Source organism: Chelonia mydas, chromosome 20 (assembly GCF_015237465.2).
Source record: "Chelonia mydas isolate rCheMyd1 chromosome 20, rCheMyd1.pri.v2, whole genome shotgun sequence".
Lineage (NCBI taxonomy): Eukaryota > Metazoa > Chordata > Testudines > Cheloniidae > Chelonia > Chelonia mydas.
Genome location: NC_051260.2, coordinates 17,178,154 through 17,203,284, shown reverse-complemented (window position 1 = coordinate 17,203,284; position 25,131 = coordinate 17,178,154). Strand labels below are relative to the sequence as shown.

At 53.5% G+C, this 25,131-nt stretch overlaps 2 protein-coding genes across 9 annotated transcripts in view; both read left to right on the top strand.

Moving 5' to 3' along the window:
* Nucleotides 1–534: 534 nt before the first annotated feature.
* On the top strand, nucleotides 535–7,682 carry C20H19orf38 (chromosome 20 C19orf38 homolog). 8 transcript variants are annotated; one of them, XM_037888106.2, is made up of 8 exons: nucleotides 535–1,190; nucleotides 1,905–2,228; nucleotides 2,891–2,935; nucleotides 3,191–3,322; nucleotides 5,241–5,268; nucleotides 5,534–5,577; nucleotides 6,011–6,048; nucleotides 7,421–7,682. In XM_037888106.2, exons 1-8 carry the CDS (start codon nucleotides 1,103–1,105, stop codon nucleotides 7,436–7,438), a joined length of 717 nt encoding a protein of 238 aa, XP_037744034.1. In that variant the 5' UTR covers nucleotides 535–1,102; the 3' UTR covers nucleotides 7,439–7,682. The 8 variants fall into 8 exon arrangements, with proteins under 8 accessions (XP_037744034.1, XP_043388803.1, XP_043388804.1 ...); XM_043532868.1 differs by having other exon boundaries at nucleotides 539–1,190; nucleotides 1,980–2,228; nucleotides 6,340–7,682; XM_043532869.1 differs by having other exon boundaries at nucleotides 540–1,190; nucleotides 1,983–2,228; nucleotides 6,340–7,682.
* Nucleotides 7,683–9,271: 1,589 nt separating this feature from the next.
* CARM1 (coactivator associated arginine methyltransferase 1) overlaps nucleotides 9,272–25,131 on the top strand; it is a 52,531-nt gene continuing 36,671 nt past the window's right edge. The window contains exon 1 of the mRNA XM_037888155.2: nucleotides 9,272–9,454. Within this exon, the coding sequence (XP_037744083.1) occupies nucleotides 9,307–9,454 (148 nt within the window). The 5' untranslated portion in view covers nucleotides 9,272–9,306. The remainder of the gene's footprint in view (nucleotides 9,455–25,131) is intronic.

The following is a 25,131-nucleotide window of genomic DNA, read 5'->3' as shown; positions in this document are numbered from 1 at the left end:
TCACAATAACTTGGCGTCTCATGAGTGTGGCAGTGAGAGATCCTCCACAGAATAAGGCTGGCTGGAAACCACGATATGAACTGCTGTAGGCACAAGCAAGGCTGATGTCTGCCTAGTAGGGGGCTGTGATGGACACGTGCTCCACACACCGCTTGTGTGTACACACTCTGTCTACCCGTGCACAGACACCACTCACGCAAACAACACTTGAACGCACAAATTTATATGTGATGGCTACTATCTTGGCCAGCATACCAGGGACTGAACAGGGAACTTTGTGAGTTTCTACAAATTAAAGAGCCAAGCTCACGGTCTGAGAGCTCTAAGAGACACACACTCTCTGGGTTGGGCGCAGAGGGAGAATTCATAACACGTACACACACAAGACCACGTGCAGGCACCGATACACGTGCATCATTGCACCTCTGATATTCAGCGACTGCATTTCTACCTGTGCTTGTTCATTCTACTTGTCTCTACTGCTAACCTTCAACTGGGGCGTCTTTTCTATCAGCTAGTCATGAGGTTATTCATCATTTCCTGTCAAAGTGTTGTGTAAGCAGTGCTGTGTTCCACTTCAGTAATGGGGGAAATGATTTCTATATAACTTGGAAAGTATTTGGAGATTTAGAGAAATATAAACGGATCTTAGCCTTGGCCTGAAAGCTGCAATCCATCGATGTACTGTAAGATCATAGGAAAATGCCACAAGATTTAGGGCCTGAGTTAGATCTTAGTTACACTTGCTGTAAATCTGGAGTAACTCCACTGAGGTTACTTGGAATTTACACTTGTACAGCTGAGATCACTGGGCCCGACACTCAGTAACTGTCGAAGTCAGTGAAATCACACCAGTATCAAATTGGTGTGAGAAGAGAATTGTGCCCAGAGCCTAGCATGTAACTTACACCATGGCTGAGGTCACTGGCGGTCTCAGTCCTTTGGCTTTTATGTGAGGCTTTAAATTCTATTTGCTGTAGGAAAAGGAAGAAAAGCCCTTTTATGTTCAGGGACATTCTGTAATTTCCTCCCGAGATGGTGAAATTCCATCTTGGGCAAAACTTCCTTCTCCTTTTCATTTACTTCTAGCTAGGAACTTTCCATGCATATTGGGCTCCTACTGTCTATTTACCAAAGATCCAGGATGCTCCGCAGAAAGATGAGCCTGAGGATTCTCTTTCTCTTAGCTGGTATGTTTTCTTCCCCTCTATTTAAACTGTATTTGAAGCTTTCCCTCTGAGTGTTCCTCCAGGACGAGGGACCTGAAGAAGCTCATGCTGTATCGTATGTCTGAGGCCAGTTATAGATGGGAGGTGAGGGGAATAAGTGAACATAGAAATTGCATAATGATTTGGTAACTGTAGGGCATGGGGGTGAGATGCTGGGCTTTATCTCCAGAAGGGATCTCAGCAGGAAAATGGAGGGAGCTGTCAATGCAGCAGGATCACGTTTACACCCATTTGAGCCTTTGGGTCAAATTTATCTCTGGCGTAAACTTTGGAGGGCTCTAGCCCCAGCCCAAATGTCTACACTGCAATTGTTAGCCCTGCAGCCCAACCCCGGGCTCTGAGACTTAGCGCCACAGGGGTTTTATTGCAGTGTAGATGTACCCTCTGAGGCCTCTTTTGGAGAGCTGTGTATCAACTCCTGGGTATTTCCTGAAACTCGCGCTGCTCTGCTTCCCTGTGTCCTCAGGGGCAGGACAGGGTGTGTTGGAGGCTCACTCCAACTATATTGTGCCTCCAGGGGCAGGCAGGGCAGAAGCTGGCATTGCCACAGCCAATGTTGTCCCCAGTGGGCAGGACAGGAGCCCGTCCTGTGGTGTGCAGGAAGCTGCCAGTACTGTGCCAGTCTATGGGCACCCTGCATCATCATTTCGCTCCATCTTCCCCTGGCTCTTCCAGGCTCTTTGGCAGGTCCCAGCCTAACTCCCGCCCCACTTTTTTACCTGGACATGTCTTCCGACCCTCCTGCCCGAGGAGACTCCGCCAGGCTCGTGTGCATCGCGCCGAAAGCCTATGTGGACAGCGAGTTCTGGTTGCTGAAGACAGATCTGGCTCAGCCTGTACAGACGCTGTTTGCCTCGGAGGCCCAGCACCGTGTCACTTTCATCCTGGAGAACATCACCAGGAAGGACGCCGGGCAGTACCGGTGCAAGTACCACAGCTACAACGGGAGTGCCAGGCAGATGTCAGAGTTCAGCAATATAGTGGAGATCGCGGTGGCAGGTAAAGGGCTTTTAGATCCGAAGGAAACTGGCTGAACTGAGGAGAGAGCATGGGAGTGTGGGCAAGTGTAGTGCAGTTCTTTCCTCCCCGAGCTCCGCCGGCACCCCTCAGTCCTGAGCCACGGATCCCGGCTAGCCCAGCCCTGGGCGCCCCCAACCTCCTCCAGCTCCTTTGATGCCTCTCAGCCCTCCAGTGCTCTTCCAGTCCTAGTCTGCAGGGGCGAAAGGTTGGTGCACCAAGCCAGCTAGTCCAACTAAAAGTGGCTGGTGGAGGCTGAGCTGAAGAGTTTGTGTGACAGGTGCCTTCCTGGTGGTGAGAGCAGGGAGATGCTGTGGTGAAAGGTACTAAGGAATGCTTGGGTGTTAGACTTCTGGGAGAGATTTTGGTCTAGCTAGAGCAGGAGGCTGAGACAGGACTCCTGGGTTTCCTTCCCAGAATTGGGTGGGAGTGGGGCCTTGTGGGTCAAACAGGAGGGCTGGGCGTCAGGACCTCTGTGTCCTGGCTGGAGGAGGGAGTAGGGTCTAGTCTTCAGAGCAGGGTGTGGGTTCCCAGGATTCCTGGGGCCTGATCTTGACTCTGCAAACCGATGTGAATAAAACAACTTTTCAAACTGTCTCCTCCTTTCTTTTCCAATGAAAATATGTCAACATCCCCTCCCCCAGCAACTCCGACGGCCCCTCCTCCAGTTTCCGTGGCTGCTCCAGAAGGTAAGGGCAAGGACAGAGGGAGGCAGGGAATCTGCCAGGGCTGGGAAACAAGACTACAGCCCGGAGGAGGAGGGGGCGGGGCAAGAACCATGGGGAAGGCCATGGCTGTGATGGAGATTGGGGGGTGCTCACCCTGTTTCAAAACTGCCCAGTTGCGGGTACAGTCTGGTGCTCGGAGTGGGGAGGGCTGTGTGGAGTCCCTTTGATATCTGAATAGGGCCGGGTAACGCCAGCTGCTTTCTCTGCATTGCCCAGGTTCCCCGTGGCTGCTCCCTGTGTCCCTCAGCGTGGCTGGAGCTTTGCTTCTGACCGTGGGCCTAGTGGTAGCAGTCGTGGCAGTCAGGCGAGGTACGAGGAATGCAGAAACTGGATCCTGGGCTGCCTGTGGTGAGCTGTAGAGGCCACCTATAGCTCGGCTGGTGTGGCAGGGTGTTGTTATACCGCAGGGGACTGGGACTCAGGACTCCTGGGTCCTGATCCTGACTCTGCCACTGGGTGTGTCCTGGCCAAGTCATTGATGACAGTAATATTCCAAAGGGTCCACTAGCCAACTAGACCCCCCTAGCCTGATATACAGAATTGTTGAGAACCCATAACTCCCATTGATCTCAACTGGAGACGTGGGAGCTGAGCAGCTCTCTCTCTCTCTCTCATTATCTAATTTATCTATCTATCTATCTCTCCCCATACGCCCATCCATCTATCTATCTATCTATCCCCATACACCCCCTCCATCTATCTATCGATCCCCATACACCCTGTGACGTTGCACTCCATATGATTTTATGAAAATATGCTAATAAGTGTGAATATAATGTAACTGGAATATGCTTCATGCAAAAGGTTTCTTGTAAGGTATCATTACAAAGCTTATAATCCACTGAGTGTAGTCATCCTATTTGTATGTATGTATCATTCTTAGTATCTGAAACTAGCAATATGAAATATAACTCTGAGGTCCTATTGTAATTATGCAAAGCATGGGCCGTTAATGGTGGTTTGGAATCTTGATGGCTCCCATTAACCAGGACAACTGACTGTAGATGGCTCTGTTTACTTGCAAGCCTTCCTGTGCGTCAGGCCTGGAAGAATGAAGGCTTGAGGGGTCTCACAGGACATGTGACCATGTCAGCTGGTACTGGAATCCATCTTAAATCTGGTGCTTTTCCATTTAGAAGAAGGGGTGGGGACCCAGAGAGACAAAAGAGTCCCACCTTGTGCCAAAGCTATAAAAGCGGGTGGAACAGAACAAAGGGGGCTGCAGTCATGAGAAATCCCCTAGTTACCACCTGAGCTGGAACAAGGACTGTACCAGGGGAAAGGATTTGGCCCAGTCTGTGAAAGAAGGTTATTGGAACATCGCCAAGGGCGAGATTTCATCTGTATTCAGAGTAACAGCCGTTAGTCTGTATTTGCAAAAAGAAAAGGAGTACTTGTGGCACCTTAGAGACTAACCAATTTATTTGAGCATAAGCTTTCGTGAGCTACAGCTTATGCTCAAATAAATTGGTTAGTCTCTAAGGTGCCACAAGTACTCCTCATCTGTATTCAGTTTCCTATTGTATTAGGCTTAGACTTGCATGTTTTATTTTATTTTGCTTGTAATTTACTTTGTTTTGTCTGTTATTACTTGGAACCACTTACCTCCTACTTTTTATACTTAATAAAATTACTTTTTGCTTATTAATTGACCCAGAGTAAGTAAGTAATTCCTGGGGGAGCAAACAGCTGTGCATATCTCTCTATCAGTTGCATCCGATGAAGTGAGCTGTAGCTCACGAAAGCTCATGCTCAAATAAATTGGTTAGTCTCTAAGGTGCCACAAGTACTCCTTTTCTTTTTGCGAATACAGACTAACACGGCTGTTACTCTGAAACCTCTCTATCAGTGTTATAGAGGACGGACAATGTATGAGTTTACCCTGTATAAGCTTTATATAGAGTAAAACGGATTTATTTGGGGTTTGGATCCCACTGGGTATCTGGGTGCTGGAGACAGGAACATTTCTTAAACTGTTTTCAGTTAAGCCTGCAACTTGTGGGGGACGTGGTTCAGACCTGGGTCTGTGTTTGCAGCAGGCGAGTGTGTCTGGCTCAACGAGACAGGGTACTGAAGTCCCAAGCTGCCAGGGAAAACGGGCTCAGAGGTAGTCTAGGCACATCAGGTGGCTGTCCCAAGGGGGTTTCTGTGACCCAACCCGTCATACACCCATCTATCTATCTATCTATCTATCTATCTATCTATCTAATATCTTACCCCCAGCATTGCTTTTATGACACCATAACATCTGTTTCCTTTTTACCAGTTAACGTCAGAAGACAACAGCTGAAAAGGTGAGAGACGCTCAGGAAATCTAATGTCACTTAGGGACAGTGACTCACGTGGCCTAAGGTGAAACTCTCCCCACTTTCAAAAATCACTAAGGAGCATAATTCTCACTGGCTTTCAATGGGATTTAGGTGCCAAAGTGCCCATATCCCTTTTGAAAATTAGACTTGGGGTCCTAAGTCATTTGGATGCTTTTGAAAATGTCTCCTGGGGCTGGAGCAGGGCAAAGTGTCCTCGTTAGTTATGGATCTCACTGGGTCTGTTTTACAGGGATCGGGAATCGTGCTGGACAGAAACGAACTTTCCCACAACAGGTCTGTGTTAGAGTCAAATACCAAGTGCTTGTGAGCTCAGGGTGACCCCGACACAGCCTTGACAGCTGCCAGGAGGAGGCTGTGGGTGACGTTTTCAAAGCAGTGTGTATGGAGGCAGAAGGACCGGGAGCCAGGACTCCTGGGTTCCACTCATGGCTCTGCAAAGGCTTGTGGTCTGCTGGTTCAGTCACGGCATAGGCTCCTGGGTTCACTAACTTGCAAATGAAGTAAGTCAACCTCTCCAGGCCTAAGCATCATTTCATGGCAGTTTCTGTCCTGTCGGGGGGCATTGCTGTGCACTGTGAAATCGTTGTCATTTTCCACCCCAGAGGCAGTTGACATCAGCAATCGGCAAAGCGATCCCTTTGGGGTGAGAGGGCTGCAGGTATGCAAGATCTGGCCCCAGTAACCTCACTCCTCTCTCCTTTTGCAGACATGTCGTTCGATAACTGTCTGTTCACCGTCTCGGTGGTAAGTCGTCGACCGAGGGCTTTGCAGAGAGGGTGTGAGCTGCCATGGGGGACATGGGCTGTTCTCAAGCTGGGCTCGGCTGCTGGGTCCTGGGCGAGTATTTCCCGGGGCAGCCCCCTAATCAGGGGCTGAGCTTGCATTGCAATGGCATGATGCAGCCATCTCACCCAGAGGGTGCAGTTTGCAAAGGGTTAATGGTTACTCCCCCACCCCACCCCCAAGCTGAGCCCCTCCATAGATCCTTACTTTACCCTCTCTTCCTGTCTTTCCCCCCACCTTCCATTTGGCAAGAAAATGGACCTGGAAGCCACAGGCAGCCAAGATGCCTACATCTCCCCAGGCTCCAGAAAAAGACTCAGCTCAGCTTCCTCTCTGGGAACCAACAGCTTCAGCACATTCAAGTCCTTGCAATGATGGCCCGGGTTGAGGCCGGCCCCAGATGCTCCAGCTAGTGACCCTGGCCCCAGGCCCGGCCCTGCCCTTAGTTCTTCCTTGGGCTCAGTGTCTCCCCCAGAACGAAGCATCTGCCAGAGGGGCTGTTACTGGGGTGTGATTATACGTCTTCTTCATTGGGAGGAGAATGAGCTTCAGTTAAGCCTTGTGGCCCGCTGTGTGCCTCCAGGGCCACGTGACATGGGCACCATGAAAGGACACCCAGAATCTAGTCTACCTCCCGCATCGTGAGCAGCATCACCTGCTCAGCCTTGGCAGCTGCATTGATCCCTGGGGCTGATGCTGGAAGCAGGAAGAGCCCAGCTAGAGTTGCATGTGGTGGGAGCAGGATTTGTGTGGCTGGCAGTGGATTCTTCCATTGTAGCCAGAATGACATTCACACCAGCCAGCCACCCCTTTCTACCCCTCCACAATCCCCTTCCTCCAAGCAGTGCTTCCCCAGGATGACCCGAGATGGGGGGAGAGCCAAAGACTCCATAAAGCCCACTGCTATGAAGGCTTTTGGCAGGCTATTGTACACTGAAGGTGCTCCTGGATTGTGGTGATGAGCAGCTGCTCTAAACCTGAGATGGACAGAGGATGCAGATAGGGATGGATGGATAGATAGAGGAGTGTGTCTGTGGATGGATGGCTGGGGATGGACGGGTGTGGCTGGGGATGGACATATGGGGACGGATAGATGGGTGCGTGGGAGTGGGGATGGATGGATGGATATGCGGCTGTGTCTGGGGATGGACAGTTGGATTTGCACACCAAACACATTTCATCTGGAATCACCAAGAGAGAATGAGCGTGGAAGCCCCAAAGGAACTGCTTTCCCACCTAACTGCCCCCAACGCTAACTCCCTCTTCTTTTGCCTGTGACTTTCACCGAGGGGGCCGTTCAGAATGTTTATACGTTTGCTTTTTGTTTCTGTAGGAAGTGAGTGTGGTCTAGCAATTAGAGCAGAGAGCCAGGACTCCTGGGTTCTATCCCCAGCTTGCGATGTGACCTTAGGAAAGTCTCTTCTCCTCTCTGTGACTCAGTTTCCCTATCTGTAAAAGGGATGATAATTCCCCCCCTTGAGGATTGCTTCCCAGGCTCTTTGAAGATATTAAGCCCGGAGTATTACAGTGGCTCCAGCTGCCACTGGAAACTGTAAGGTCATTTTCTGATTCAATAAAGATGTAAATTTGTTGTTGGGAGTGGTGTGAACTGTTCTGGAGAATTCTCTGTCTCCTTGTTGATGAGCCGGAGAATTTGTCTTGTCACTACTGTCCTCTCCTGGATGGAATCAGAGCTGTTTGGCTGGGCGTCACAAGCCCTATACTGCTAACAACAAATGGTGATCCTCTTTTCACTCCAGGAGGATGAGAGGATGCATTGGGGACAGAAGGAACTGGGTTTTACACTGTCTGCCGCACTACACAGCGTGGCAAGGGCAGCGAAGAGTCGTGCTCCAGAGCCCAAGCTTTAGTTCTTTAAAATCAAATCTCTCTCGCCCTCCACAGTGTGAGCCGCAGCAATGCTATGTACCTGAGTCTGCAGGCAGCCTGAACCCTACCTCTGAGAGCAGTGAACTGGCGTGTTCACAGACACATAGAAACGGGGGGGCTGGCAGGGACCTCGAGAGGTCGCCTAGTCCAGCCCCCGGCGCTGGGGCAGGACCAAGTAAACATAGACCAGCCCCGACAGGGGTTTGTCCAACCCGTCCTTAAAACCCCACCAATGAGGGGGATTCCCCAGCCTCCCTTGGCAGCCTGCTCCAGAGTTTCACTCCCCTGGGCATTAGAAGGGTTTTCCTGGCCTCGAACCTCGATCTCCCGTGCTGCAGATTAAGCCGATTCCTTCTGGCCCTCCCCTCCGGGGGCCACGGAGAACAGCCGATCCCTGTTCTCCTGACACTAGCTTTGGATACCTGGGCAGGCTCATCATGCTTATGGCTGTTGACTCTGGAGCCTAATGACCATGGCCGGATGTCTGCACCTTTGACTCTCCTGCTGCTGGTGGCCTGGGCTCCCCAGTGCTGCCCCCGGCTCGGCCCCCTGCCCGGCCCCTGGAGCTCTGCTGACATCATCCGCGGGGGGGTGCGGAGGGGGTGTCCTGCCCCATGTGTCCAGGCCGGGAGTGGCAGCGAGTAGGTGCCTGGTGCCCACCGCCGGTAGGGGGCGCGGGGGCGGGGCCGGTAGGGGGCGCGGGGCCGAGCGGGGGGCGGGGCTGGTAGGGGCCCTGGGGGCGGGGCCGAGCGGGGGGCGGGGCCCGTAGAGGGCGCCGGGGGCGGGGCCGAGCGGGGGGCGGGGCCCGCAGGGGGCGCGGGGGCGGGGCCGAGAGGGGGCGGGGCCCGCAGGGGGCGCGGGGGCGGGGCCGAGCGGGGAGCGGGGCCCGTAGAGGGCGCGGGGGGCGGGGCCGAGCGGGGGGCGGGGCCCGCAGGGGGGGCGGGGCCGAGCGGGGAGCGGGGGGCGGGGCCCGTGGAGGGCGCGGGGGGCGGGGCCGAGCGGGGGGCGGGGCCCGTAGAGGGCGCCGGGGGCGGGGCCCAGCGGGGAGCGGGGGGCAGGACTCGCAGGGGGTGCCGGGGGCGGGGCCCAGCGGGGGGCGGGGCCCGCTGGGGGCGCTGGGGGCGGGGCCCGTAGAGGGCGCGGGGGCGGGGCCGAGAGGGGGGCGGGGCCCGCTGGGGGCGCTGGGGGCGGGGCCCGTAGAGGGCGCGGGGGCGGGGCCGAGAGGGGGCGGGGCCCGCAGGGGGCGCGGGGGCGGGGCCGAGCGGGGGGCGGGGCCCGCTGGGGCGCTGGGGGCGGGGCCGGGCGCGGGGAGGCGGCGGCGGAGCCAAGATGGCCGCGGCGGTGTCCGTGTTCCCCGGCGTGCGGCTCCTCACCATCGGGGACGCCAACGGCGAGATCCAGCGGCACCAGGAGCAGCAGGCGCTGCGGCTCGAGGCGCGCACGGGGCCCGACAGCGCCGGCCTGGCGCTCTACAGCCGTGAGTGGGGCGGGCTGAGGGGGCGGCCGGGCACGAGCCTGGGGGAACGTGGGGCGGGGGGGTGGCTGTAGGTAGGGGGTGGGGCACGGGGAATGGGGGGGTGTTGGGGTAGGAGCCTGGGTGTGTCTAGGGTGGGGGGTGTATGTCGGGATGGGGGCAGGGGGAATAGGGGGTGTCTGAGGGTTGGGGTAGGAGCCTGGGGGTAACTAGGACTGGGGGGGTGTATGTCAGGATGGGGGATGGGGGCTGGGGGAATAGGGGGTGTCTGGGGGTTGGGGTAGGAGCCTGGGGGTAACTAGGACTGGGGGGGTGTATGTCAGGATGGGGGATGGGGGCTGGGGGAATAGGGGGTGTCTGGGGGTTGGGGTAGGAGCCTGGGGGTAACTAGGACTCGGGGGGGTATATGTCAGGATGGGGGCTGGGGGAATAGGGGGTGTCTGGGGGTTGGGGTAGGAGCCTGGGGGTAACTAGGACTTGGGGGGTGTATGTCAGGATGGGGGCTGGGGGAATAGGGGGTGTCTGAGGGTTGGGGTAGGAGCCTGGGGGTAACTAGGACTGGGGGGGTGTATGTCAGGATGGGGGATGGGGGCTGGGGGAATAGGGGGTGTCTGGGGGTTGGGGTAGGAGCCTGGGGGTAACTAGGACTGGGGGGGTGTATGTCAGGATGGGGGCTGGGGGCTGGGGGAATAGGGGGTGTCTGGGGGTTGGGGTAGGAGCCTGGGGGTAACTAGGACTCGGGGGGGTATATGTCAGGATGGGGGCAGGGGGAATAGGGGGTGTCTGAGGGTTGGGGTAGGAGCCTGGGGGTAACTAGGACTCGGGGGGTGTATGTCAGGATGGGGGCTGGGGGAATAGGGGGTGTCTGGGGGTTGGGGTAGGAGCCTGGGGGTAACTAGGACGTGGGGGGTGTATGTCAGGATGGGGGCTGGGGGAATAGGGGGTGTTTGGGGGCAGCTGGGAGTGCGACATACGTTTGGGTCAGGAGGCGCCTGGCACACGGAAGAGGCCTGGCCTGTGTTAAGGGGCTTGCGGCCCCGTGTAGCCCTTCGGCTCCTGAGCTGGCTGCGTCTCCCCCTCCAGCAGTGGGCCCGCAGCAGCCCCCTGGTGCTCAGGGGCCACGAGTCTCCTCTTCTAGCCGTTCTCATGGTAAAGGTCACCATGTGTCAGCCTCTGGTAGTGCCAGTGCGTTCTGTCACCTGGGTCTTTGCTCTTGCTTGGGTGGGCGGGTCCCTCCCTAGGGTTCATGGGGGCCCTTTATTGGTGTGCCAAGCTCGATAATTGTCACCAAAGTGCAGGCAAGGGCAGATTCCCTGGCAGGAAGCAGCTTGAAGTCACTGAGTGTTTGCCCGGGAGGGGCCCTTACCCTGTGGCTGGGCTTTAATCCCTTGTTTCAGTTCGGATCTTGCAATGTTTAGTCTTGTCTTCCTTGTTTTTGTTTGGGGAGGGGAGGAATTGGAGGCGGCAGGTGCAGGGTGCAAAGTCTCTGGGACAGATCTGTGGAGGGGCATGTGTCTGGAAGCTGGGCAGGAGCAGAGATTGCTGGGTGGTGCTATGTCTCGGGTGAGGCTGTGTTCCGTTTCTATGGGCGCCTAACTCCAGGTTGTTTCCACTGGGCAGGAAGAGCCTCTGCCAGACCTTGGGGTGGATGCTCGAGGCCACTGCAGGCAGCATCCCTGTGCCATGCTGCATTTCCTAGAGAAGTCACCCCAGTGGCTAGTGTGGCATTCCTGAGGGGTGGCTAGCAGCTCCTTTCCCTTGGGTGGAGTGACCGTCAAGAAAACTTTCTTGCCATTTGATGTGGGTAGTTTGGTTTTGTGGAAGGCCGTTAGTGTCCGCTCTCCCTCCTGGAGCTGCTGTACCAAGGGAGGGGGGCATGGACTGAGGTGTTACCGCCATGTGGCCTGGCATCTTGAATCACTATCATGGTTGGAGCAGCAGTTGAATTTTCTTCACCCCCAGAAGCAGCGTCGCTGGGGTTCAAAGCAGTTGCTCCAGGGCTGTTCCTGGATGAAGTTAGCTGCCCACCTTGAGGGCAGTCTGGCCCGGAGTGTCACCTTGCCCTGCAGAAGTTGCGCTCCCTGCAGAGTTGGGAAAGGAGTGCATATCCCTCCCTAGTCCCACCTTCTCTGATCATCTCCGCTGAGGGCTTTGGAGACCACGAGGGCCAGGCTGCCTCTGGAAGAGGAGCTGTCTGGGCTGGGGGAATGCTGGCTGCTGTTTAATTGTTCATTACAGTCTCGTGCTGTTCTTGGAGTTCTGGGCCATGCTGCCGCGCCAGCTCTTCCTTCTGGGGTCCCTCGCTCGCTTTCCTCCCCCCAGCAATCTTCTGAGCACTGTGATCAGTTAACGCTGCCTGTCGTGGGTAGGAGTGCACAGACTGGTGGTAGCTGGGGGTACCCAGGGCCCAGCGCCTCTCTCTGTTTCCCACCTTCACTATGCCTCACCTTGGCATTCCCATCCCCAAAATTAGGGGTTGGTTTATGTGGCACAAAGCAGATCCAACACTTGTAGTATAAGAACCTTCTTTCCTGAGCGAGATCCCACGCGCTTTAATCTTTATAGCAGGGTTAGTTTATACAGCGAGACCAGATTTATCAGCTGTGCAGATTATATTAATTAAATAATAATGTAAACTTTCAAGTGAAAACCTTCCCTGTGTACTGCTTGCTGCCCCAGCTGGAGGACTGGATAGTGACAGAGGTAATGGGGTCTAATGGCTCGGCCAGTGGCATGGGGTTCAGGCCTTAGTTCTGTTCATGACTCTGATCTTGGGCGAATCATTTCACCTTTCAGGGTCTTTTTTGCCTGCTTCCCTCTCAGTCCCTGTCCTGAAGAGCTCAGAAACAACCACCCTCTTGTGCCTGAGCAGCCACTGGCATGCTGGGGCCTAGATCTCAGCTGAAGCCTCAACATGCTACTGTAATATAAATAAGTGAAACAGACGAGGTTATTTTCATTGTCTGCCTGAGACCCACATAACATGCTCTTTAAGTGTTCTCTGTTTTGACATTCACGTGGGGCTAGAAGGAAATTTGCTTTTGAATGTATTTTTTTTTAAATCTGATGTTATCCCTTTGTCAATACAGTTCTGAAACCGCTTTTGAGTCAATAATAAAGCACTAATACCGAGATCTGATTTTCATCAGATTTCAAGATGTTCTATTGACTTTCCGCATTTGATCCCCTTTGACCAGTGCAACATTTTCATGGAGTAAATCTGACACAGTTCAATTGATTTCCCCATTATTGGCTGCCACTTGCACCAGCTGTCCAGCTCTCCAAGTTTTGAGACAAAAGCGTAGGTGAGCTATTTGGTGAGCTGACCAACATGCTGCCCTCAGTCTACGGGGTAACAGTGCACAAAGGACGTGTACTCACAAGTTTATTCTTGGGGGATGCTGTGTCTGAAGCACCGTCCTGTCTAAAGTTCTGTACTGGGGAGAGGCGTATTACATTTTTAGAAATGTGGCGTTCTTTAGCCTGACATCTGGGATGCATCCAGCATGGCCGTTTGGCCTGGGAGGGTAGTGAGGATAGGAAAGCAGGTGGTGGTGGAAAGAGACAAGGTAATGGAAAATGTGAATTTGTCCTAATGCTTCATTTCAATGCAGTGTGCATGGCGGGGAGGTGTCTAAGTCCTCCTGTGTGGGGTTTCTTGCTTATTTATTAGAAGTCTAACGTCCTGCCCCACAGATCGGTGCCAGCTGATCTTTAAGCATTCACCGGTGCATGTGTCTATGCGATTGTTGGCCTCATACTGAGCCTTTAGTTTACAGTTTCTTAAACTAGGAACATTCCTGCCTCTGATTACTGGGGGGGCTTCCTTTCTCACTGTTATTTGCTAATGCAGCCGCTGCTCTGAGGCATTGGAAACCTCTCCCAATGCTCTGGAACAAGAGTGACCTGGCTTTAGCATCCCCCCACGAGCCACAAGGGATGTTGCAGTGTTACACCCCAGAAAAGACTGAGGTGGAACTGGATCCCCTTCCTTTGATCTGAAATAGCATGAATTTGTCGCCTGTCCAGGCACCCTACAAAACGCCATCTTTCTGAGAGGATGTGTGTCCTATTACGATGGAGGGGTGGCCAGGGGTTTCTGTAGGTGTCTGCCTGGCTGAGTGCCTGTTGAAATGATTTATACAATGTTGCTAGGATTTTCTTGTGCTGCTGATGTATGTGTTTAGGGCATGTGGGGCCTCGGAGAAGCATCTTTTTAATATGATTGACAAACACCAATCTATTTTTTATTTTTATTTCAGGGGACATGGAAATTCCTGTGGGTTAGTTTTTCAAAGCAGAGCTTTTTCTTTTTCCTTAAGGTTCATGCAACGATCTTTCCTTTCCCAAAGACACGCTTTTTATGCTCTGCATTCTGTGCGATAGCAAAGGCACATAGCCTTCACTTCTATTTTAAAACAAGGATTCCCAAGCGCACACAGATCTCCAGATATCACTAGACTTAATTTCTCTTCCTTTTTGTTGTTTTAAAGGGACAGCGTCAGGTTAAAATTAATCTGTTCAATAAACACAAATTTCCTTTTCTGTTACTAATACCTGAAAATGATTAAAACCAATAGAATTTAAAACAAACAAACAACAAAAAAAAACACTAAATGTCTCCATTCAAGCTGTTTGCTTTGTTTCACTCAGGTTGGACAATGAAATAATTTAGTCAATTTCAGCTCTTGTTTGTAATCAGTTTCATGTGTGGGTTATCAGGTTGCAAATAGAGATGCTTTAATTCAAGCAATCTCCTTTTTTAAAATCCTGAAAATATTCTTAAAATAACCCTCTGAACATTTGGCCTAACCTATCCAATTGTTCCCCTTTACACTGACACATGGAAGGTTGATTTTGCTATCGTATCTTAGGAACACAAGAATCTCCAGACTGGATCAGACCTGAGGTCAATCTAGCCCACTGTCTCTGACAGTGACCAAGGACAGTGCAAAAAACCCTACAGACAGATATAGGATGATCTGCTTCTCTAAAGGTCTCATCCGAATCCGTAGTAGTCAGAGATTTAAGACCTGATGCGTGAGGTTTTATATCCCTTCAAAAACTTTTTGTAATTATTGTATTCATGTTTATTGCCGTCGTGCCCGGGGACAGCCAAGAACGGTGTTTGCTATTTTAATTCTCGCTATTCTTGTTATCCATATCAACATCTATTTTCAATCTTGCTGAGTTCTTGGCCTTAACAGTATCATGTGGCAGTGAGTTCCTCAGGCTACAAAATATTTCCTTTCATTTGCTTCCTTTTAGTTTTATTGACATGGCCCCTTGCTCTTTTGCGATGAGGCAGGGAGAACAGACCGTCCCAATGTCAGTACCATTGATTATTCTGTACACTTTCATCGTGTCTCCTTTTTTTTAAAGTAAACTATCCCCAGCTTTTCAGTCTCTCTTCATATCACATGCTGATGCTCTCCTGCTAAATATTGACTGTTTGAAGTCTTGGCAGTCCAAGCCAGGCGAAAGTTTCTCTGTGCCAGATTTCTTCTAGTAGCATGAGTGTCTCAAACATACAGCTCGCGTCACAGTTTGAAAAGCTAGCGAATGCAAAGCAGATGCCTAGGGCACCTGTTTGGCATCTGTAATCAGAAAACTAAATACGGGGGGGGGAACTCCCTTTAAACCTTTGAATATTTGTGCCCTTTTCTAACATGCTGTAGGTGGCTGCCTAAATGGGAACACGTGGAAAGCAGATCTGAGTGCACGGAGTGATCTTTGTGCTTTAGGATGTCGGTCTTTTTTGCCGACTATCAACAAGGTGTAGCATGGTCTGTAACATCACAGCTGGCTGCATGGTCCAGGCCTGTCATTTGACACAGGGAGTCCTTGCTGAGTGAGTTACCACGTGGGCCCAGCCCCAAGGAGTTTAACTGCCTAGCTGAGGCACTTAGGCAGTCCTTGTTACTGGAGTCTGGCCTCGTGGATAGAGAACTGGACTGGGTTTGGGGAGACCTTGGTTCTGTTCCTCGCTCTGCCACTGGCCTTTTAGGGGACCTTGGGCAAGTCCGGGCCTCGCTCTCTGCCTCAGTTTCCCTGTCTGTAAAATGGGGATGGTGATCCTGGCCTCCTTGGTAAAGCGCTTTATGATCCATGGCTGACAAGTGCCGCATGGGAGCTTCCCTCGCAACCCTCTCATGAGGCAGGAAAGTGCCCAGAGAGACAGGGACTTGCCCAAGGTCGCTCAGGGCGTCTGTGTCAGGGCAGGGAATTGAACCCCTGTCTCCAGAGTCCCAGGCTGCTGTCATGAGCCCTGCCCCATCCTTCCTTTCCCTCTTGCAGCACGAGCTGCCGTCGGCATAGGAAAGCTCTGTTCAGAGGGGATCTGCAGGGAAGGTGCCCCCTGCGGGCACAGAGGAGAGTGACGCGAACCCTTCATCAATGGCATGGTTCATTCTGAGGCCCTGGGACGCTAGGACGGAGCTGGCCTCAGTGACAATGGCGTTGTATGCTCGGTGGCACGGTTCTAGCTGCAGTGTGCATGGGGCCAGGCGTGACGTGTTTCCAGGCTGCTCGGCCCATGCTGGCTTCAGTGCACCCTGGCTGCGGCTTTGGGAAATATTTTTCCCACTTTGGACCTTCCCTTGGTTAGTTTGCGCACTTCAGTGTGTGTGGGAAATGCCCTCCTCTTGGTGTAAAGGAAGATCCCAGAGAAGGTTTTGACTTCAGGCTTTTCTCCACGGTAGATGCATGGATCTAACCTATTGGTGGCTACAGAAGGAGCGTCTCTCAGGATCTGTAATGTGCCAGCCTTGTTTGTGGTCCGAAGAACCTCAAGACACTCGGACTAGGAACCTTGGTTCTTTCCTCTTTGCTGTTGCTTGCGGGATGCGCTGTAGAAACAGACACTTCCTAAAATCCAGAGAGAGGTGGTCCAGTGGTTGAGGCCCAGGAGTTTAGGACTCGGGAAATGCTGCTTTCTGATTCTCTTTCTAGCCTGGAGCCTGTCTGTCGCCTTCTCTGCCTCAGTTTCCCCATCCTGCCTTACAGTGAGACTTGGAGAGCTCAACTGATTTAGCTTAACAAAGAGAGGGTGAAGGGGTCACTTGATCTCAGTTTGTAAGTGCCTAGAGGAGGAACAAATATTTGACAATGGGCTCTTCAACCTAGCAGAGGAAGGTCTAACGGGATGCATCAGCTGGAAGTTGAAGCTAGTCAAAGTCAGACGGAAAATAAGATGTCAATTTTTAATGCAAGAGTAATTAACCACTGGAGCAATTTCCCAAGGGTCGGGGTGGATTCTCCATCACTGACCATCTTTAAATCCCGATTGGAGAGTTTCCGGAAAGCTCTGCTCTAGGAATTCGTTTGGGGCAGTTCTCTGGCCTGGGTTACACAGGGAGTCGGACTTGCCAGATGATCCCTTCTGGCCTGGGGATCTCTGAATCCAGTTTGTCCAAGAGACCGTTGCCTGTGGTGAGAGGGTCGGTGATTATCCTAGTGCGCAGGAGTTTCCGTCTCTCTCTCACTGTCCTTTCCAGGGTATTTGAGCTCTCACAATTATTGTCCCCACTAAGCAGTTTGAACAGACTGTTAGATTTTACAAAGCATCTCGGGTGTTAACAGAGATCAAAATATTTTTAAAAATACCTGTGTTTAAACTGACGGTGCCTCTTCAAGTCATTCAGACCTGCAGAGAAAACCCGAATGGGAACAGTCCTGAGTTGGTTGGAGGCTGGATCAGGTGCAGCAGGTCTCCTTCCATCTCAGAGCTCCATGGCTCAGCGATGGGAGTGGGCGAGCTGGGGAGAGGACCTAGCGCCGTTCAGAGGGCAGCTAAGCCATGGGCTGGGCTGGATGCGTCTCTCAAGGATTCTGTCCAGAATGCTGTTCAGAGGAGTGTTCTGTGGGAGATGGGGTGTCCTGGCCGCCTGCTGACCAGTGCTACAGCTGGCCTGCTTTGCTGGCCTGTTATGTATCTGTCTCTGCCAGACAGTTGTCTTGTAGATTTGTCCTGCAAAGCACTGGGAGTGGGATGGAAAAGCAGCAGCGTGGAGAAGGTTTACATTTATGATTTCCTCCCACAGACTTGAGTGTTACCCAAGGTCACTCGGAGAGTTAAGTCTACTCCGCTTTCATGAATCCTACAAACGTTGCATGAGTGTAAAATGCTCCAGGTATGGGGCAAGCGGCTTCTCCGAGCCAGAGTGCCTCTGATGCAGCGCTGGCTCTGCCTTGATGCTTCACTCAGTGGCTCTGGGCTTCCCCCGGGGTTTGCCAGCCCCCCATAGCTAGCGTTGCTGTGATCGCAGTTGGGGACCTGAACAGGTGCAGAACTAGCGTATGGGAGCTTCTCTGTTGACTGGGGTGGCTCAGGTGACGCTAACCTCTCTGACATGGGAGCTCTTAGCCTTCCCTGAGGCTGTCGTTGGGCTGAGGGGCTCTTTTTGACCAGGTTTCAGAGCCTCTGTCGGGAGGGACCTAAGGCCAGGCCCAAAGACACTTGGCAAAGCGCTTTCTGCCCAGGTTGGCTCTTGCTCTGCTGATGGTGTGGGATGTTGGAGCAGGGCGGAGTAGGGGTCACTCATCACACAGCTGCTTCTCGGTCACTGTCCGCCCTACCCAGCGCTACATCTGTAACAGGCAAGAGTCCCCTTTGGACGCTAGGAATGGCGTTTCTCGGGGCAGCCAGGGGAGCCTGTGCTGCCACACTAGGGATGAGTTTGAGCCCCAGCTGCCCGCGCGCTGGGCCGGCGTGCGTTAGCGAACTCCTACTTGGACCCATGTGGGAGCTCTGCTGGGGCAGAAGCAGGGAGAGCCCACTGTGCGCGTGGCGGGGGGGTAAAATCGTGGCGCTCCCTCTGCCTCTTGGCGAATACCCCAGCTGCAAGTGTTAAAACAAACAAAATTCCTTTGGGCCTGAAAGTTCCCAGTCTCGGGCCAAACCGTTCTGCCGCTGGTTTTTGCTCCATTTTCTGAGGGAGCCTTGTCTAGTGGGTAAAGCACTAGTGCCTCGAAATCCAGGTGCTGGTCCATTGCTGCCTCACGTTGTGCCTCAGTTTCCCCATCTGCAAAACTTCCCCTTTAAAGTGGGTTGTAAGGCTTGGTTACTTGCTGTTTGTAAAGTGCTTTGAGATCTACATGGATTTGGTGGGGGGGCCGGGGCGGAGTAGTGACAGTCTTGCTGTCAGTATCCACTGGCTCCCCCAAGGTGGGTCTCGGGCATTTAGGAAGGCAAAGACCATGCAGCCTGTGGCCGCCCTTGGCTAACGCCTCCCACCTGTCAGCAGAGGAGTTTTTGTGATGTAGCCAACTTCCTGTCTGTCTCCCGCTGCCCCGGGAGCACAAGGTCTCGCCCACCTAGCTAACCTGAGGCGGCTGGAGCTGCGGCAGATTAGATCAGCTCTCCCTGGCAGTCCGGGGCTGCTAGGAAAAGGGATCTGCCCTTCTGCACCTTGGCTCTTAGCCCCAGTTTGCTGCCTGAGTCCGCATCAGGCCGGGAGACCCTCGCTGCCTGGTTTAATTACAGCCTCAGTATAAATGGCCTACTGCTTCGTGGGGTTTCTGGCAATGCTGCTGTCCTGCTGCGTTACTCCGGGAAAGGGGTACTTAGTGTTTACACAGCGCTTTTCCTCTTCAAACTGCTTTGCAGACGCTGCCTACTTCATCCCCTGAGTGAGGAGGGTCTGGATCCTTATCCTCTTTAGACAGCGGGGAAACTGAGAAACAGGTGCAGTCACTTACCCACAGTAAGTGGCTGATCCGGGACTCCCTAGCTCCCAGGACTGTGACAGGACGGCTAGGCCACGTATCTTCCTTCCTTCCTTTGTCTAAAGGCCCTTCCTAATTCGGCCCTTCCCTCCTCATCTGCTCAGCCCCCTTGCTCCCCGAGTGGTGATCTCTCTTGAACTGAACCTCAGTGAGCTTTGAATCCCTCTTTGCATGTGTGGCTGTTGTGATTTCAGATTTTCTCCTTCCCCCACGTTAGTGAAAGCGCAGACTGGTTCTGAAAAGTGACTTCGAGGCCCAGCCCCTGTGGAGGAAAATGTCTCAAGGTCCAGTATGTTTAGGGCCTGCTGTTCTGACCCAGCCTGTCCTTCCTGCTGGCTCAAAATCCTGTCCAGGCTTCGAGGCCCAGCTCCCAGTTCTGTACTGCCTCTCCAGCCCTAGCTACGGGCGCTCCCTTCAGAGGGTTGCCCGCAGCGCTGCTGGTGCTGTTTCTTAAACCATCAAAGGAGGAATAAACTCCCCTGACCGGGGCCGGCAGCGAAGCCTTTGTGTAAAGGCAGGGAGGAGGGACAGGGACCCCCCCAGCACATAAATAGGGACCCTCGCTAGGGTAGCCTCTCTGTAAATTATTCGCCAGTCTTTCTGTTCTTTCAGCCTGCCTGGAAGCCCAGGGCACATCTGCGGTCCCTTTTATTGCTCACAAAGAAGCCAGGGGCCCTGCTTGACAAGCTGATTAACATGGATGCGAGAAATTTGCATTTAATAGCTTTCAAAAGCAGCACCTTGAGCGGCAGAGGGCTTCTCTTTGGCTGGGATTGTGCCGCTTTCAGGAAACCCACATGCTTTGGGGTCCTTCCCCTCCCGTTCCCAGCACAAGTCAGTCTCCCGGACGTTGTCCTTCAGGAGGCAAACCTGTTCGGACGCCATTGTTCTAATTCTCTCTAAGTGAGGATGTGTTCGCCTGCTGAGCCGTGGCCTGGTCTCTGGCCTCACGTAGCCCTAGCCTGAATGAGCAGCCGCTGGTTTCTGCAACACGGGTTCTTTGCTCCTTCCTCGTGGCTGAGATCCCTTCCTAACAAGCAGGAGATCTCTGCGACTGGGACACCCAGATTGTCAGCACAACTTCCCCCTTCCCTGCCTGGTGCGTCTCTGCAGCCTTTGAGAGACGGAGCGAGGTGCTGGAGGCGCAGGATACAGCAGATTGGCAATTGGAGCATTTCAGGAGTGTCAGCTGCGTTGCCACTTCGACAGTTTGCAACATCCCGGGTTTAAAAGAGAAGCTGGGTCTAAACACCTGATTTAATCTTTGCTACGGAAAGCTCAGCTCCTCCGAGCCCCCTGCTGGTTCCTCTGGCTGCTCCGCAGTAAAACCATGGGGCGACTCCGTGGTTCATTTCTTCACACATTTGGCACTTTAAGCCAGCAGGGACTTTCTTCCTGAGTTTTTCACTCAACCGGCAGCGCTTCCCTCCTCCCAAAATTAAAGTAACTCAGTGAAAAGTGGGAGGAGCTGGGATGCAGCGTGGGACCCCGCAGCACGTCTCTGGCCTGCCCTAGATGGACAGATGAGGGGAGTTGGTTCTCCGAGGCTGGTTCGATCAGTAGCTCCTCTGTTGAGATGGCCAGTCGCTATCTGACTTTTTCCCCCTCCCTACCGAAATCAGGGCAATAGCTAACTCCTTAGGAGGACAGAACTGAATGGTATTGTGCTCCGGACATATCAGATGAGGGTGGGAGGCTTCAGGCAGCAAAGGGGACCCCCACACGCACCCAGGGAGAAGAAATCCACAGCCCAGATTCCAAATGAACCTTCCCCATCTCCTCCCTGCCTTTGTGGCACCGCTTCAGCACTGGAGCATCCTCTGTCCCGTAACCCAGCCCTCCCGGTGCTGCAGGGTGGGAAGACAGGAGAGGATGGCTGGCTGCTGCTTTGCTCTCCTCCGTGGGCCAGATCATACGGCCTGATCACCCCCTTTGTTGCTTTTTGCTTTCAAGGTAAGATGTAAGCAGCTGCTGTTATGTTCCTGATCTGATTCCTAGCACTGGCAAAATCAGCGTGAGGGTAAGGGCTGTTTGCACAGAACTGGCCCTGTCCCCACTGCTCACTTCCCTCCCAAGCCCCCCTTGCCCACAGGCAAATCTCAGGCTGCAGACTTGGGGTGGAAAAGGTTTATTTTGGCTAGGGGCAGCAATTCTGACTTGAAGTCATGGGCCCATGAATGAGCGGATCAGAGCCCAGCGGCTGGCCGGTGTGCTGGGCAAATCCATGGCTAGGAATCCACATTTGCATGGGTCTCGAAGGCAGCGCGTCTGAGGTTAAATGAAGCTGAAGATGCTTTTGCTGCTGTCTCCCCCTCCGAGCGGTAGGGAAAGGGGGTCGCTAAGCAAAGAGCACATTCACGGTTGGGGGGTGGGTGGGTTGGTGTTGGAGAGAGACCCTGCATTGGGATAACTGGCTCTGGGGATCGGAAATCTCCTCTTGGCTCATCCCTAATGTGGGTGATGGGCTGGGATCTCTGGCTCATTTCTTTCCTTCTCAGCTTGATAGCTCTCTAGAGGGCCACCCCTTCGAGTTGAGGAGGCTCGGTCAAAAGCTCTCGGGCTGTGTCAGTTTCCCTGTTCGGCCGGTTCGACTTACTGTGGGGTGCCCTGCAGATGCAGGGTTCTACGGACATTTCCCGGACGCACTAATGCAGCGACTCTCTTGGGTAGCGGGTGGGTGTTGAAGAGATGAAGCCACGTCCCTCCCTGCCATCCCCTTCGTGGGGCCCATTTGCCTCCAGGTTTTCTATTACTGCCCATCACCGGAGTGTCTGGGCACCGTCCCTGTCACCCACCCCGTCGGGAGAGGCGTAAACGGCGGAGAGGATGGGTTTTCTGGTGTGTCCATGTGTCAGCCCGAACGAAAGCTGCATTTTCTGGCCTTCAGAGGGAAACGTGAGTTTGTGAAAGACGCAAAGATGTTTCCAATAAACACCCGAGACTGGGGCTGTATGTGCAAATAGTGACCAATGCTCATGGTCTACATAGGAAATGGTGGGAGGGGAAACTGAGGCACAGAGCGACTGGGACTTGTCCACAGTCACCCAGCAGGTCAGTTCCAGAGCTGGGAATAGAACCTAGGGAGTCCCAGACTAGTGCTCTAGCCACTAGGCTATTCTGCCTCTCCATTTGGCAAGTAAGCGGCTTCAAATGGACGACTCCTCTAACCTGTGCTGGGCGAGAGGCTGGTGTTTCCGCTGGAAGTGTGGGGAGGGACTGAGAAGCTGTGAGGTCAGTGGAGAGATCCAGGAGAGACAGCCTTTGTTCTTTTGCACAGCGCCTTGCCCGGTTGGCTCCTGGTCCATGCCTGCAAAAGAAATCGGAACGGGACCTGTGGAGACCCAGTCCGGGAGTCGTGATTTCTCCCAGCACAGACTCCGATCGCCCCTCATAAGGGAATGCAGGTCTGGAGCCCCGGACCCAGCCTGGCAAGCGTGGTGTAGCGCAGAGCAAGCAGGATCTGCCTCTGAACGTGGTCCGAAGAGAACGCTTCCTGACCTGCGGCTTCGCTAGGCTGGAGGCGTGCTGGATTCGCCTTGCGTTCGCTTGCAGGGAAAACCCCCTTTGAGTAATGACCAGGGTGGAGCTGTGCAGTTGGGGTTTTGGCTTGGCGGCGATAGGACTGGGAAGAACAGCTTTAATTACAGCGTCGGCGTGAGAGCCTCTTTGATTCTGGGAGTCAGATGTGTGAGAAAACCCAGCTTGTGTAGGGATTAATGATACACTCAGCCCTTTCTGTCTTCAAAGCTGCTGGCACCCAGCCCTCTCCTGGCAGCAAGGTCAGCATTAGCCCTGTTCTGTAGACCGGGAAACAGGCGTGGTGGAGAGGAAGGGTGGTGCAGTGGTTAGAGCACACCTTGTGACTTGAGGGACTTGGGTTTGAGTCATTGTCTTCTGACCTTTGCAAGTCATTTTAGCTTCCCTGTGCCACAGGCCCCATCTGTACCCGGGGGCGGGGGGATCTCTGCTCTCAGAGGGATGTGGGGAGGATAAAGTCATTGGAGACTGAGGCGCAGATACTCTGATAACGAGGGCCATGTATGTGCCTTGGATGGGACTTGCCCGAGACTACCCACAGAACCAGCAGCAGAGCTGGGACCTCAGGAGACCTGGCTCTCAATTCTGCACTCAGCGCACGTCTTGGATTTCTGCAGAGCTGGGAGTTAGAACCCTGTCTCTGTGGAGGAGATTGGCCTATTGCAGCTGAGAGATGGGGTGGAAATGAAGCGTTAAATTTTCCACGTGACTAAAGGCAGGTGGAACTTGACAGGTGAGGTTGTCTTAATGCCTGTTGATGGATTTATGGCTGCAGCTAAAGGCTCGCCTCAGTCTGACTCTGCCCACTAGACGATGCTCCCTCCCCATGGCACGTGGACAGAGCTGAGTGAATGAGCAGAAAAGTCTCATCAAGGAAGCTAGCAGGGGTGGCCTGGCCAAGATCTGACCTCGTGGTCCAGCAGCTGTGGAACTAGGGGGGACCCTGGGTTCAAATCCCTGATGCACCAAACTTCCTGTGTGACCCTGGGCAAATCCCTTAGCCTCTGTGAGCCAGTTTTCATCTGCACCACAGGGATAATAGCCCTGCCCTGCCTCCCAGAGGGGCTCTGAGAGTAAATACACTGGAGATTGCAAGGCGCTCAGGGGCTCCGGTGATGGAAGCCAGGTGAGTACCAGAGAGAGACACACCCTTGGCATCTTCCGTGTTGCTGGGCCGGAGATGGCACCATCAGTGGCAAGCTGTCAAGGCCCCCAAAGGAGATTCACTGATTTTTGGGGTCAGCCACAATTGAGCAAGGACATGAGCCAGAGGGGGCCCATGAGGCAGCAGCTGCTGCTCTGAGGCCCTGGGGAAAGCTGGAGCTCTGGTTTTATTAGTGACTTTGGCTTTTTAATGAATTTCCCTCATTGTCATCTTTGTCTTCCCGGGCTGTAGAATCTTTTTCCCCTTTAATGGCGACAGCTTGAGTCTTTATTTCCAGGGGGAGGGAAGTGCCATAAAACCCTTTGCATTTGGCTGAGCGTGTGGTTTTTTCTCTTCTCCCCCCTGTAAGTCTGCTGAGATAAATAGCTCTAATTATATTTTTATACAGATTCTGTAGCATTCAGCCGGCTAGCGAGAGGGAGGGCATGAAACACAGTGCTCAGAGCTTTGCCCTGGCCTCTTCCGCCTGGCAGACAGAATTCTGGATTAAACAAAAAATTCAGGAAGTGGGGATCCAGGCCGGTAAGTTTCACTGTGGGTCCTTCACACCTTTGGCGGCTCGAGAGAGCAGAATTGTGCTCTAACTTTTTTGAGTTGCGGTCTGTTCTGGCAGGTGTGTTATCCAGTGGTTAGCATGGCGGTCAGGACTCCTGGGCTCTTTTCTCTGCTCTGAGGGGAAAGTGGCCTAGGAACGTAGGAATGATCAGACGCGAGGTCCATCTAGTCCAGTGTATTGTCTCTAACAACAGCCAGAACCAGCTGCTCTGGGCACCCATTGCAGGGGGTGGATATGAGATATTCGAGCCCCCCCCCATAAGTCTCCTCCTGGTCTCTCGTAGCCAGGGATTGGCTTGAGCCTTGAAGCTCAGGGCTCCTGGTTAGAGCAGTGGTCTGGCAGACAGTACGCCTGGGTTCCATTCCCAGCGCTTCAGGAAGTGGGGTCTAGTGGTTAGAGGAGAAGGGACTGGAAGTCAGGACTCTTGGCTCTGGTCTCGGCTCTCGGAGGAGAACAGGGTCTAGTGGTTAGAGGAGAGGTCTGGGAGTCCAGATTCGTGGCGTGTTACCAATTCGGCCACCAAGTGAGCTCTTGGGCAAGTCACTAAATATCTGCCCCTGGGGGTTCGTGAGGAACGTGAGGCTTAAATCACTGTCTGCGTAGTGTTTTGAGGTCATGTGACGAAAGGCTCTTTAGATAGGCACAGAGCAGTGAATTGTCTTCTCCAGGAGTTCAGGGAGGGAACCCACCGATCTG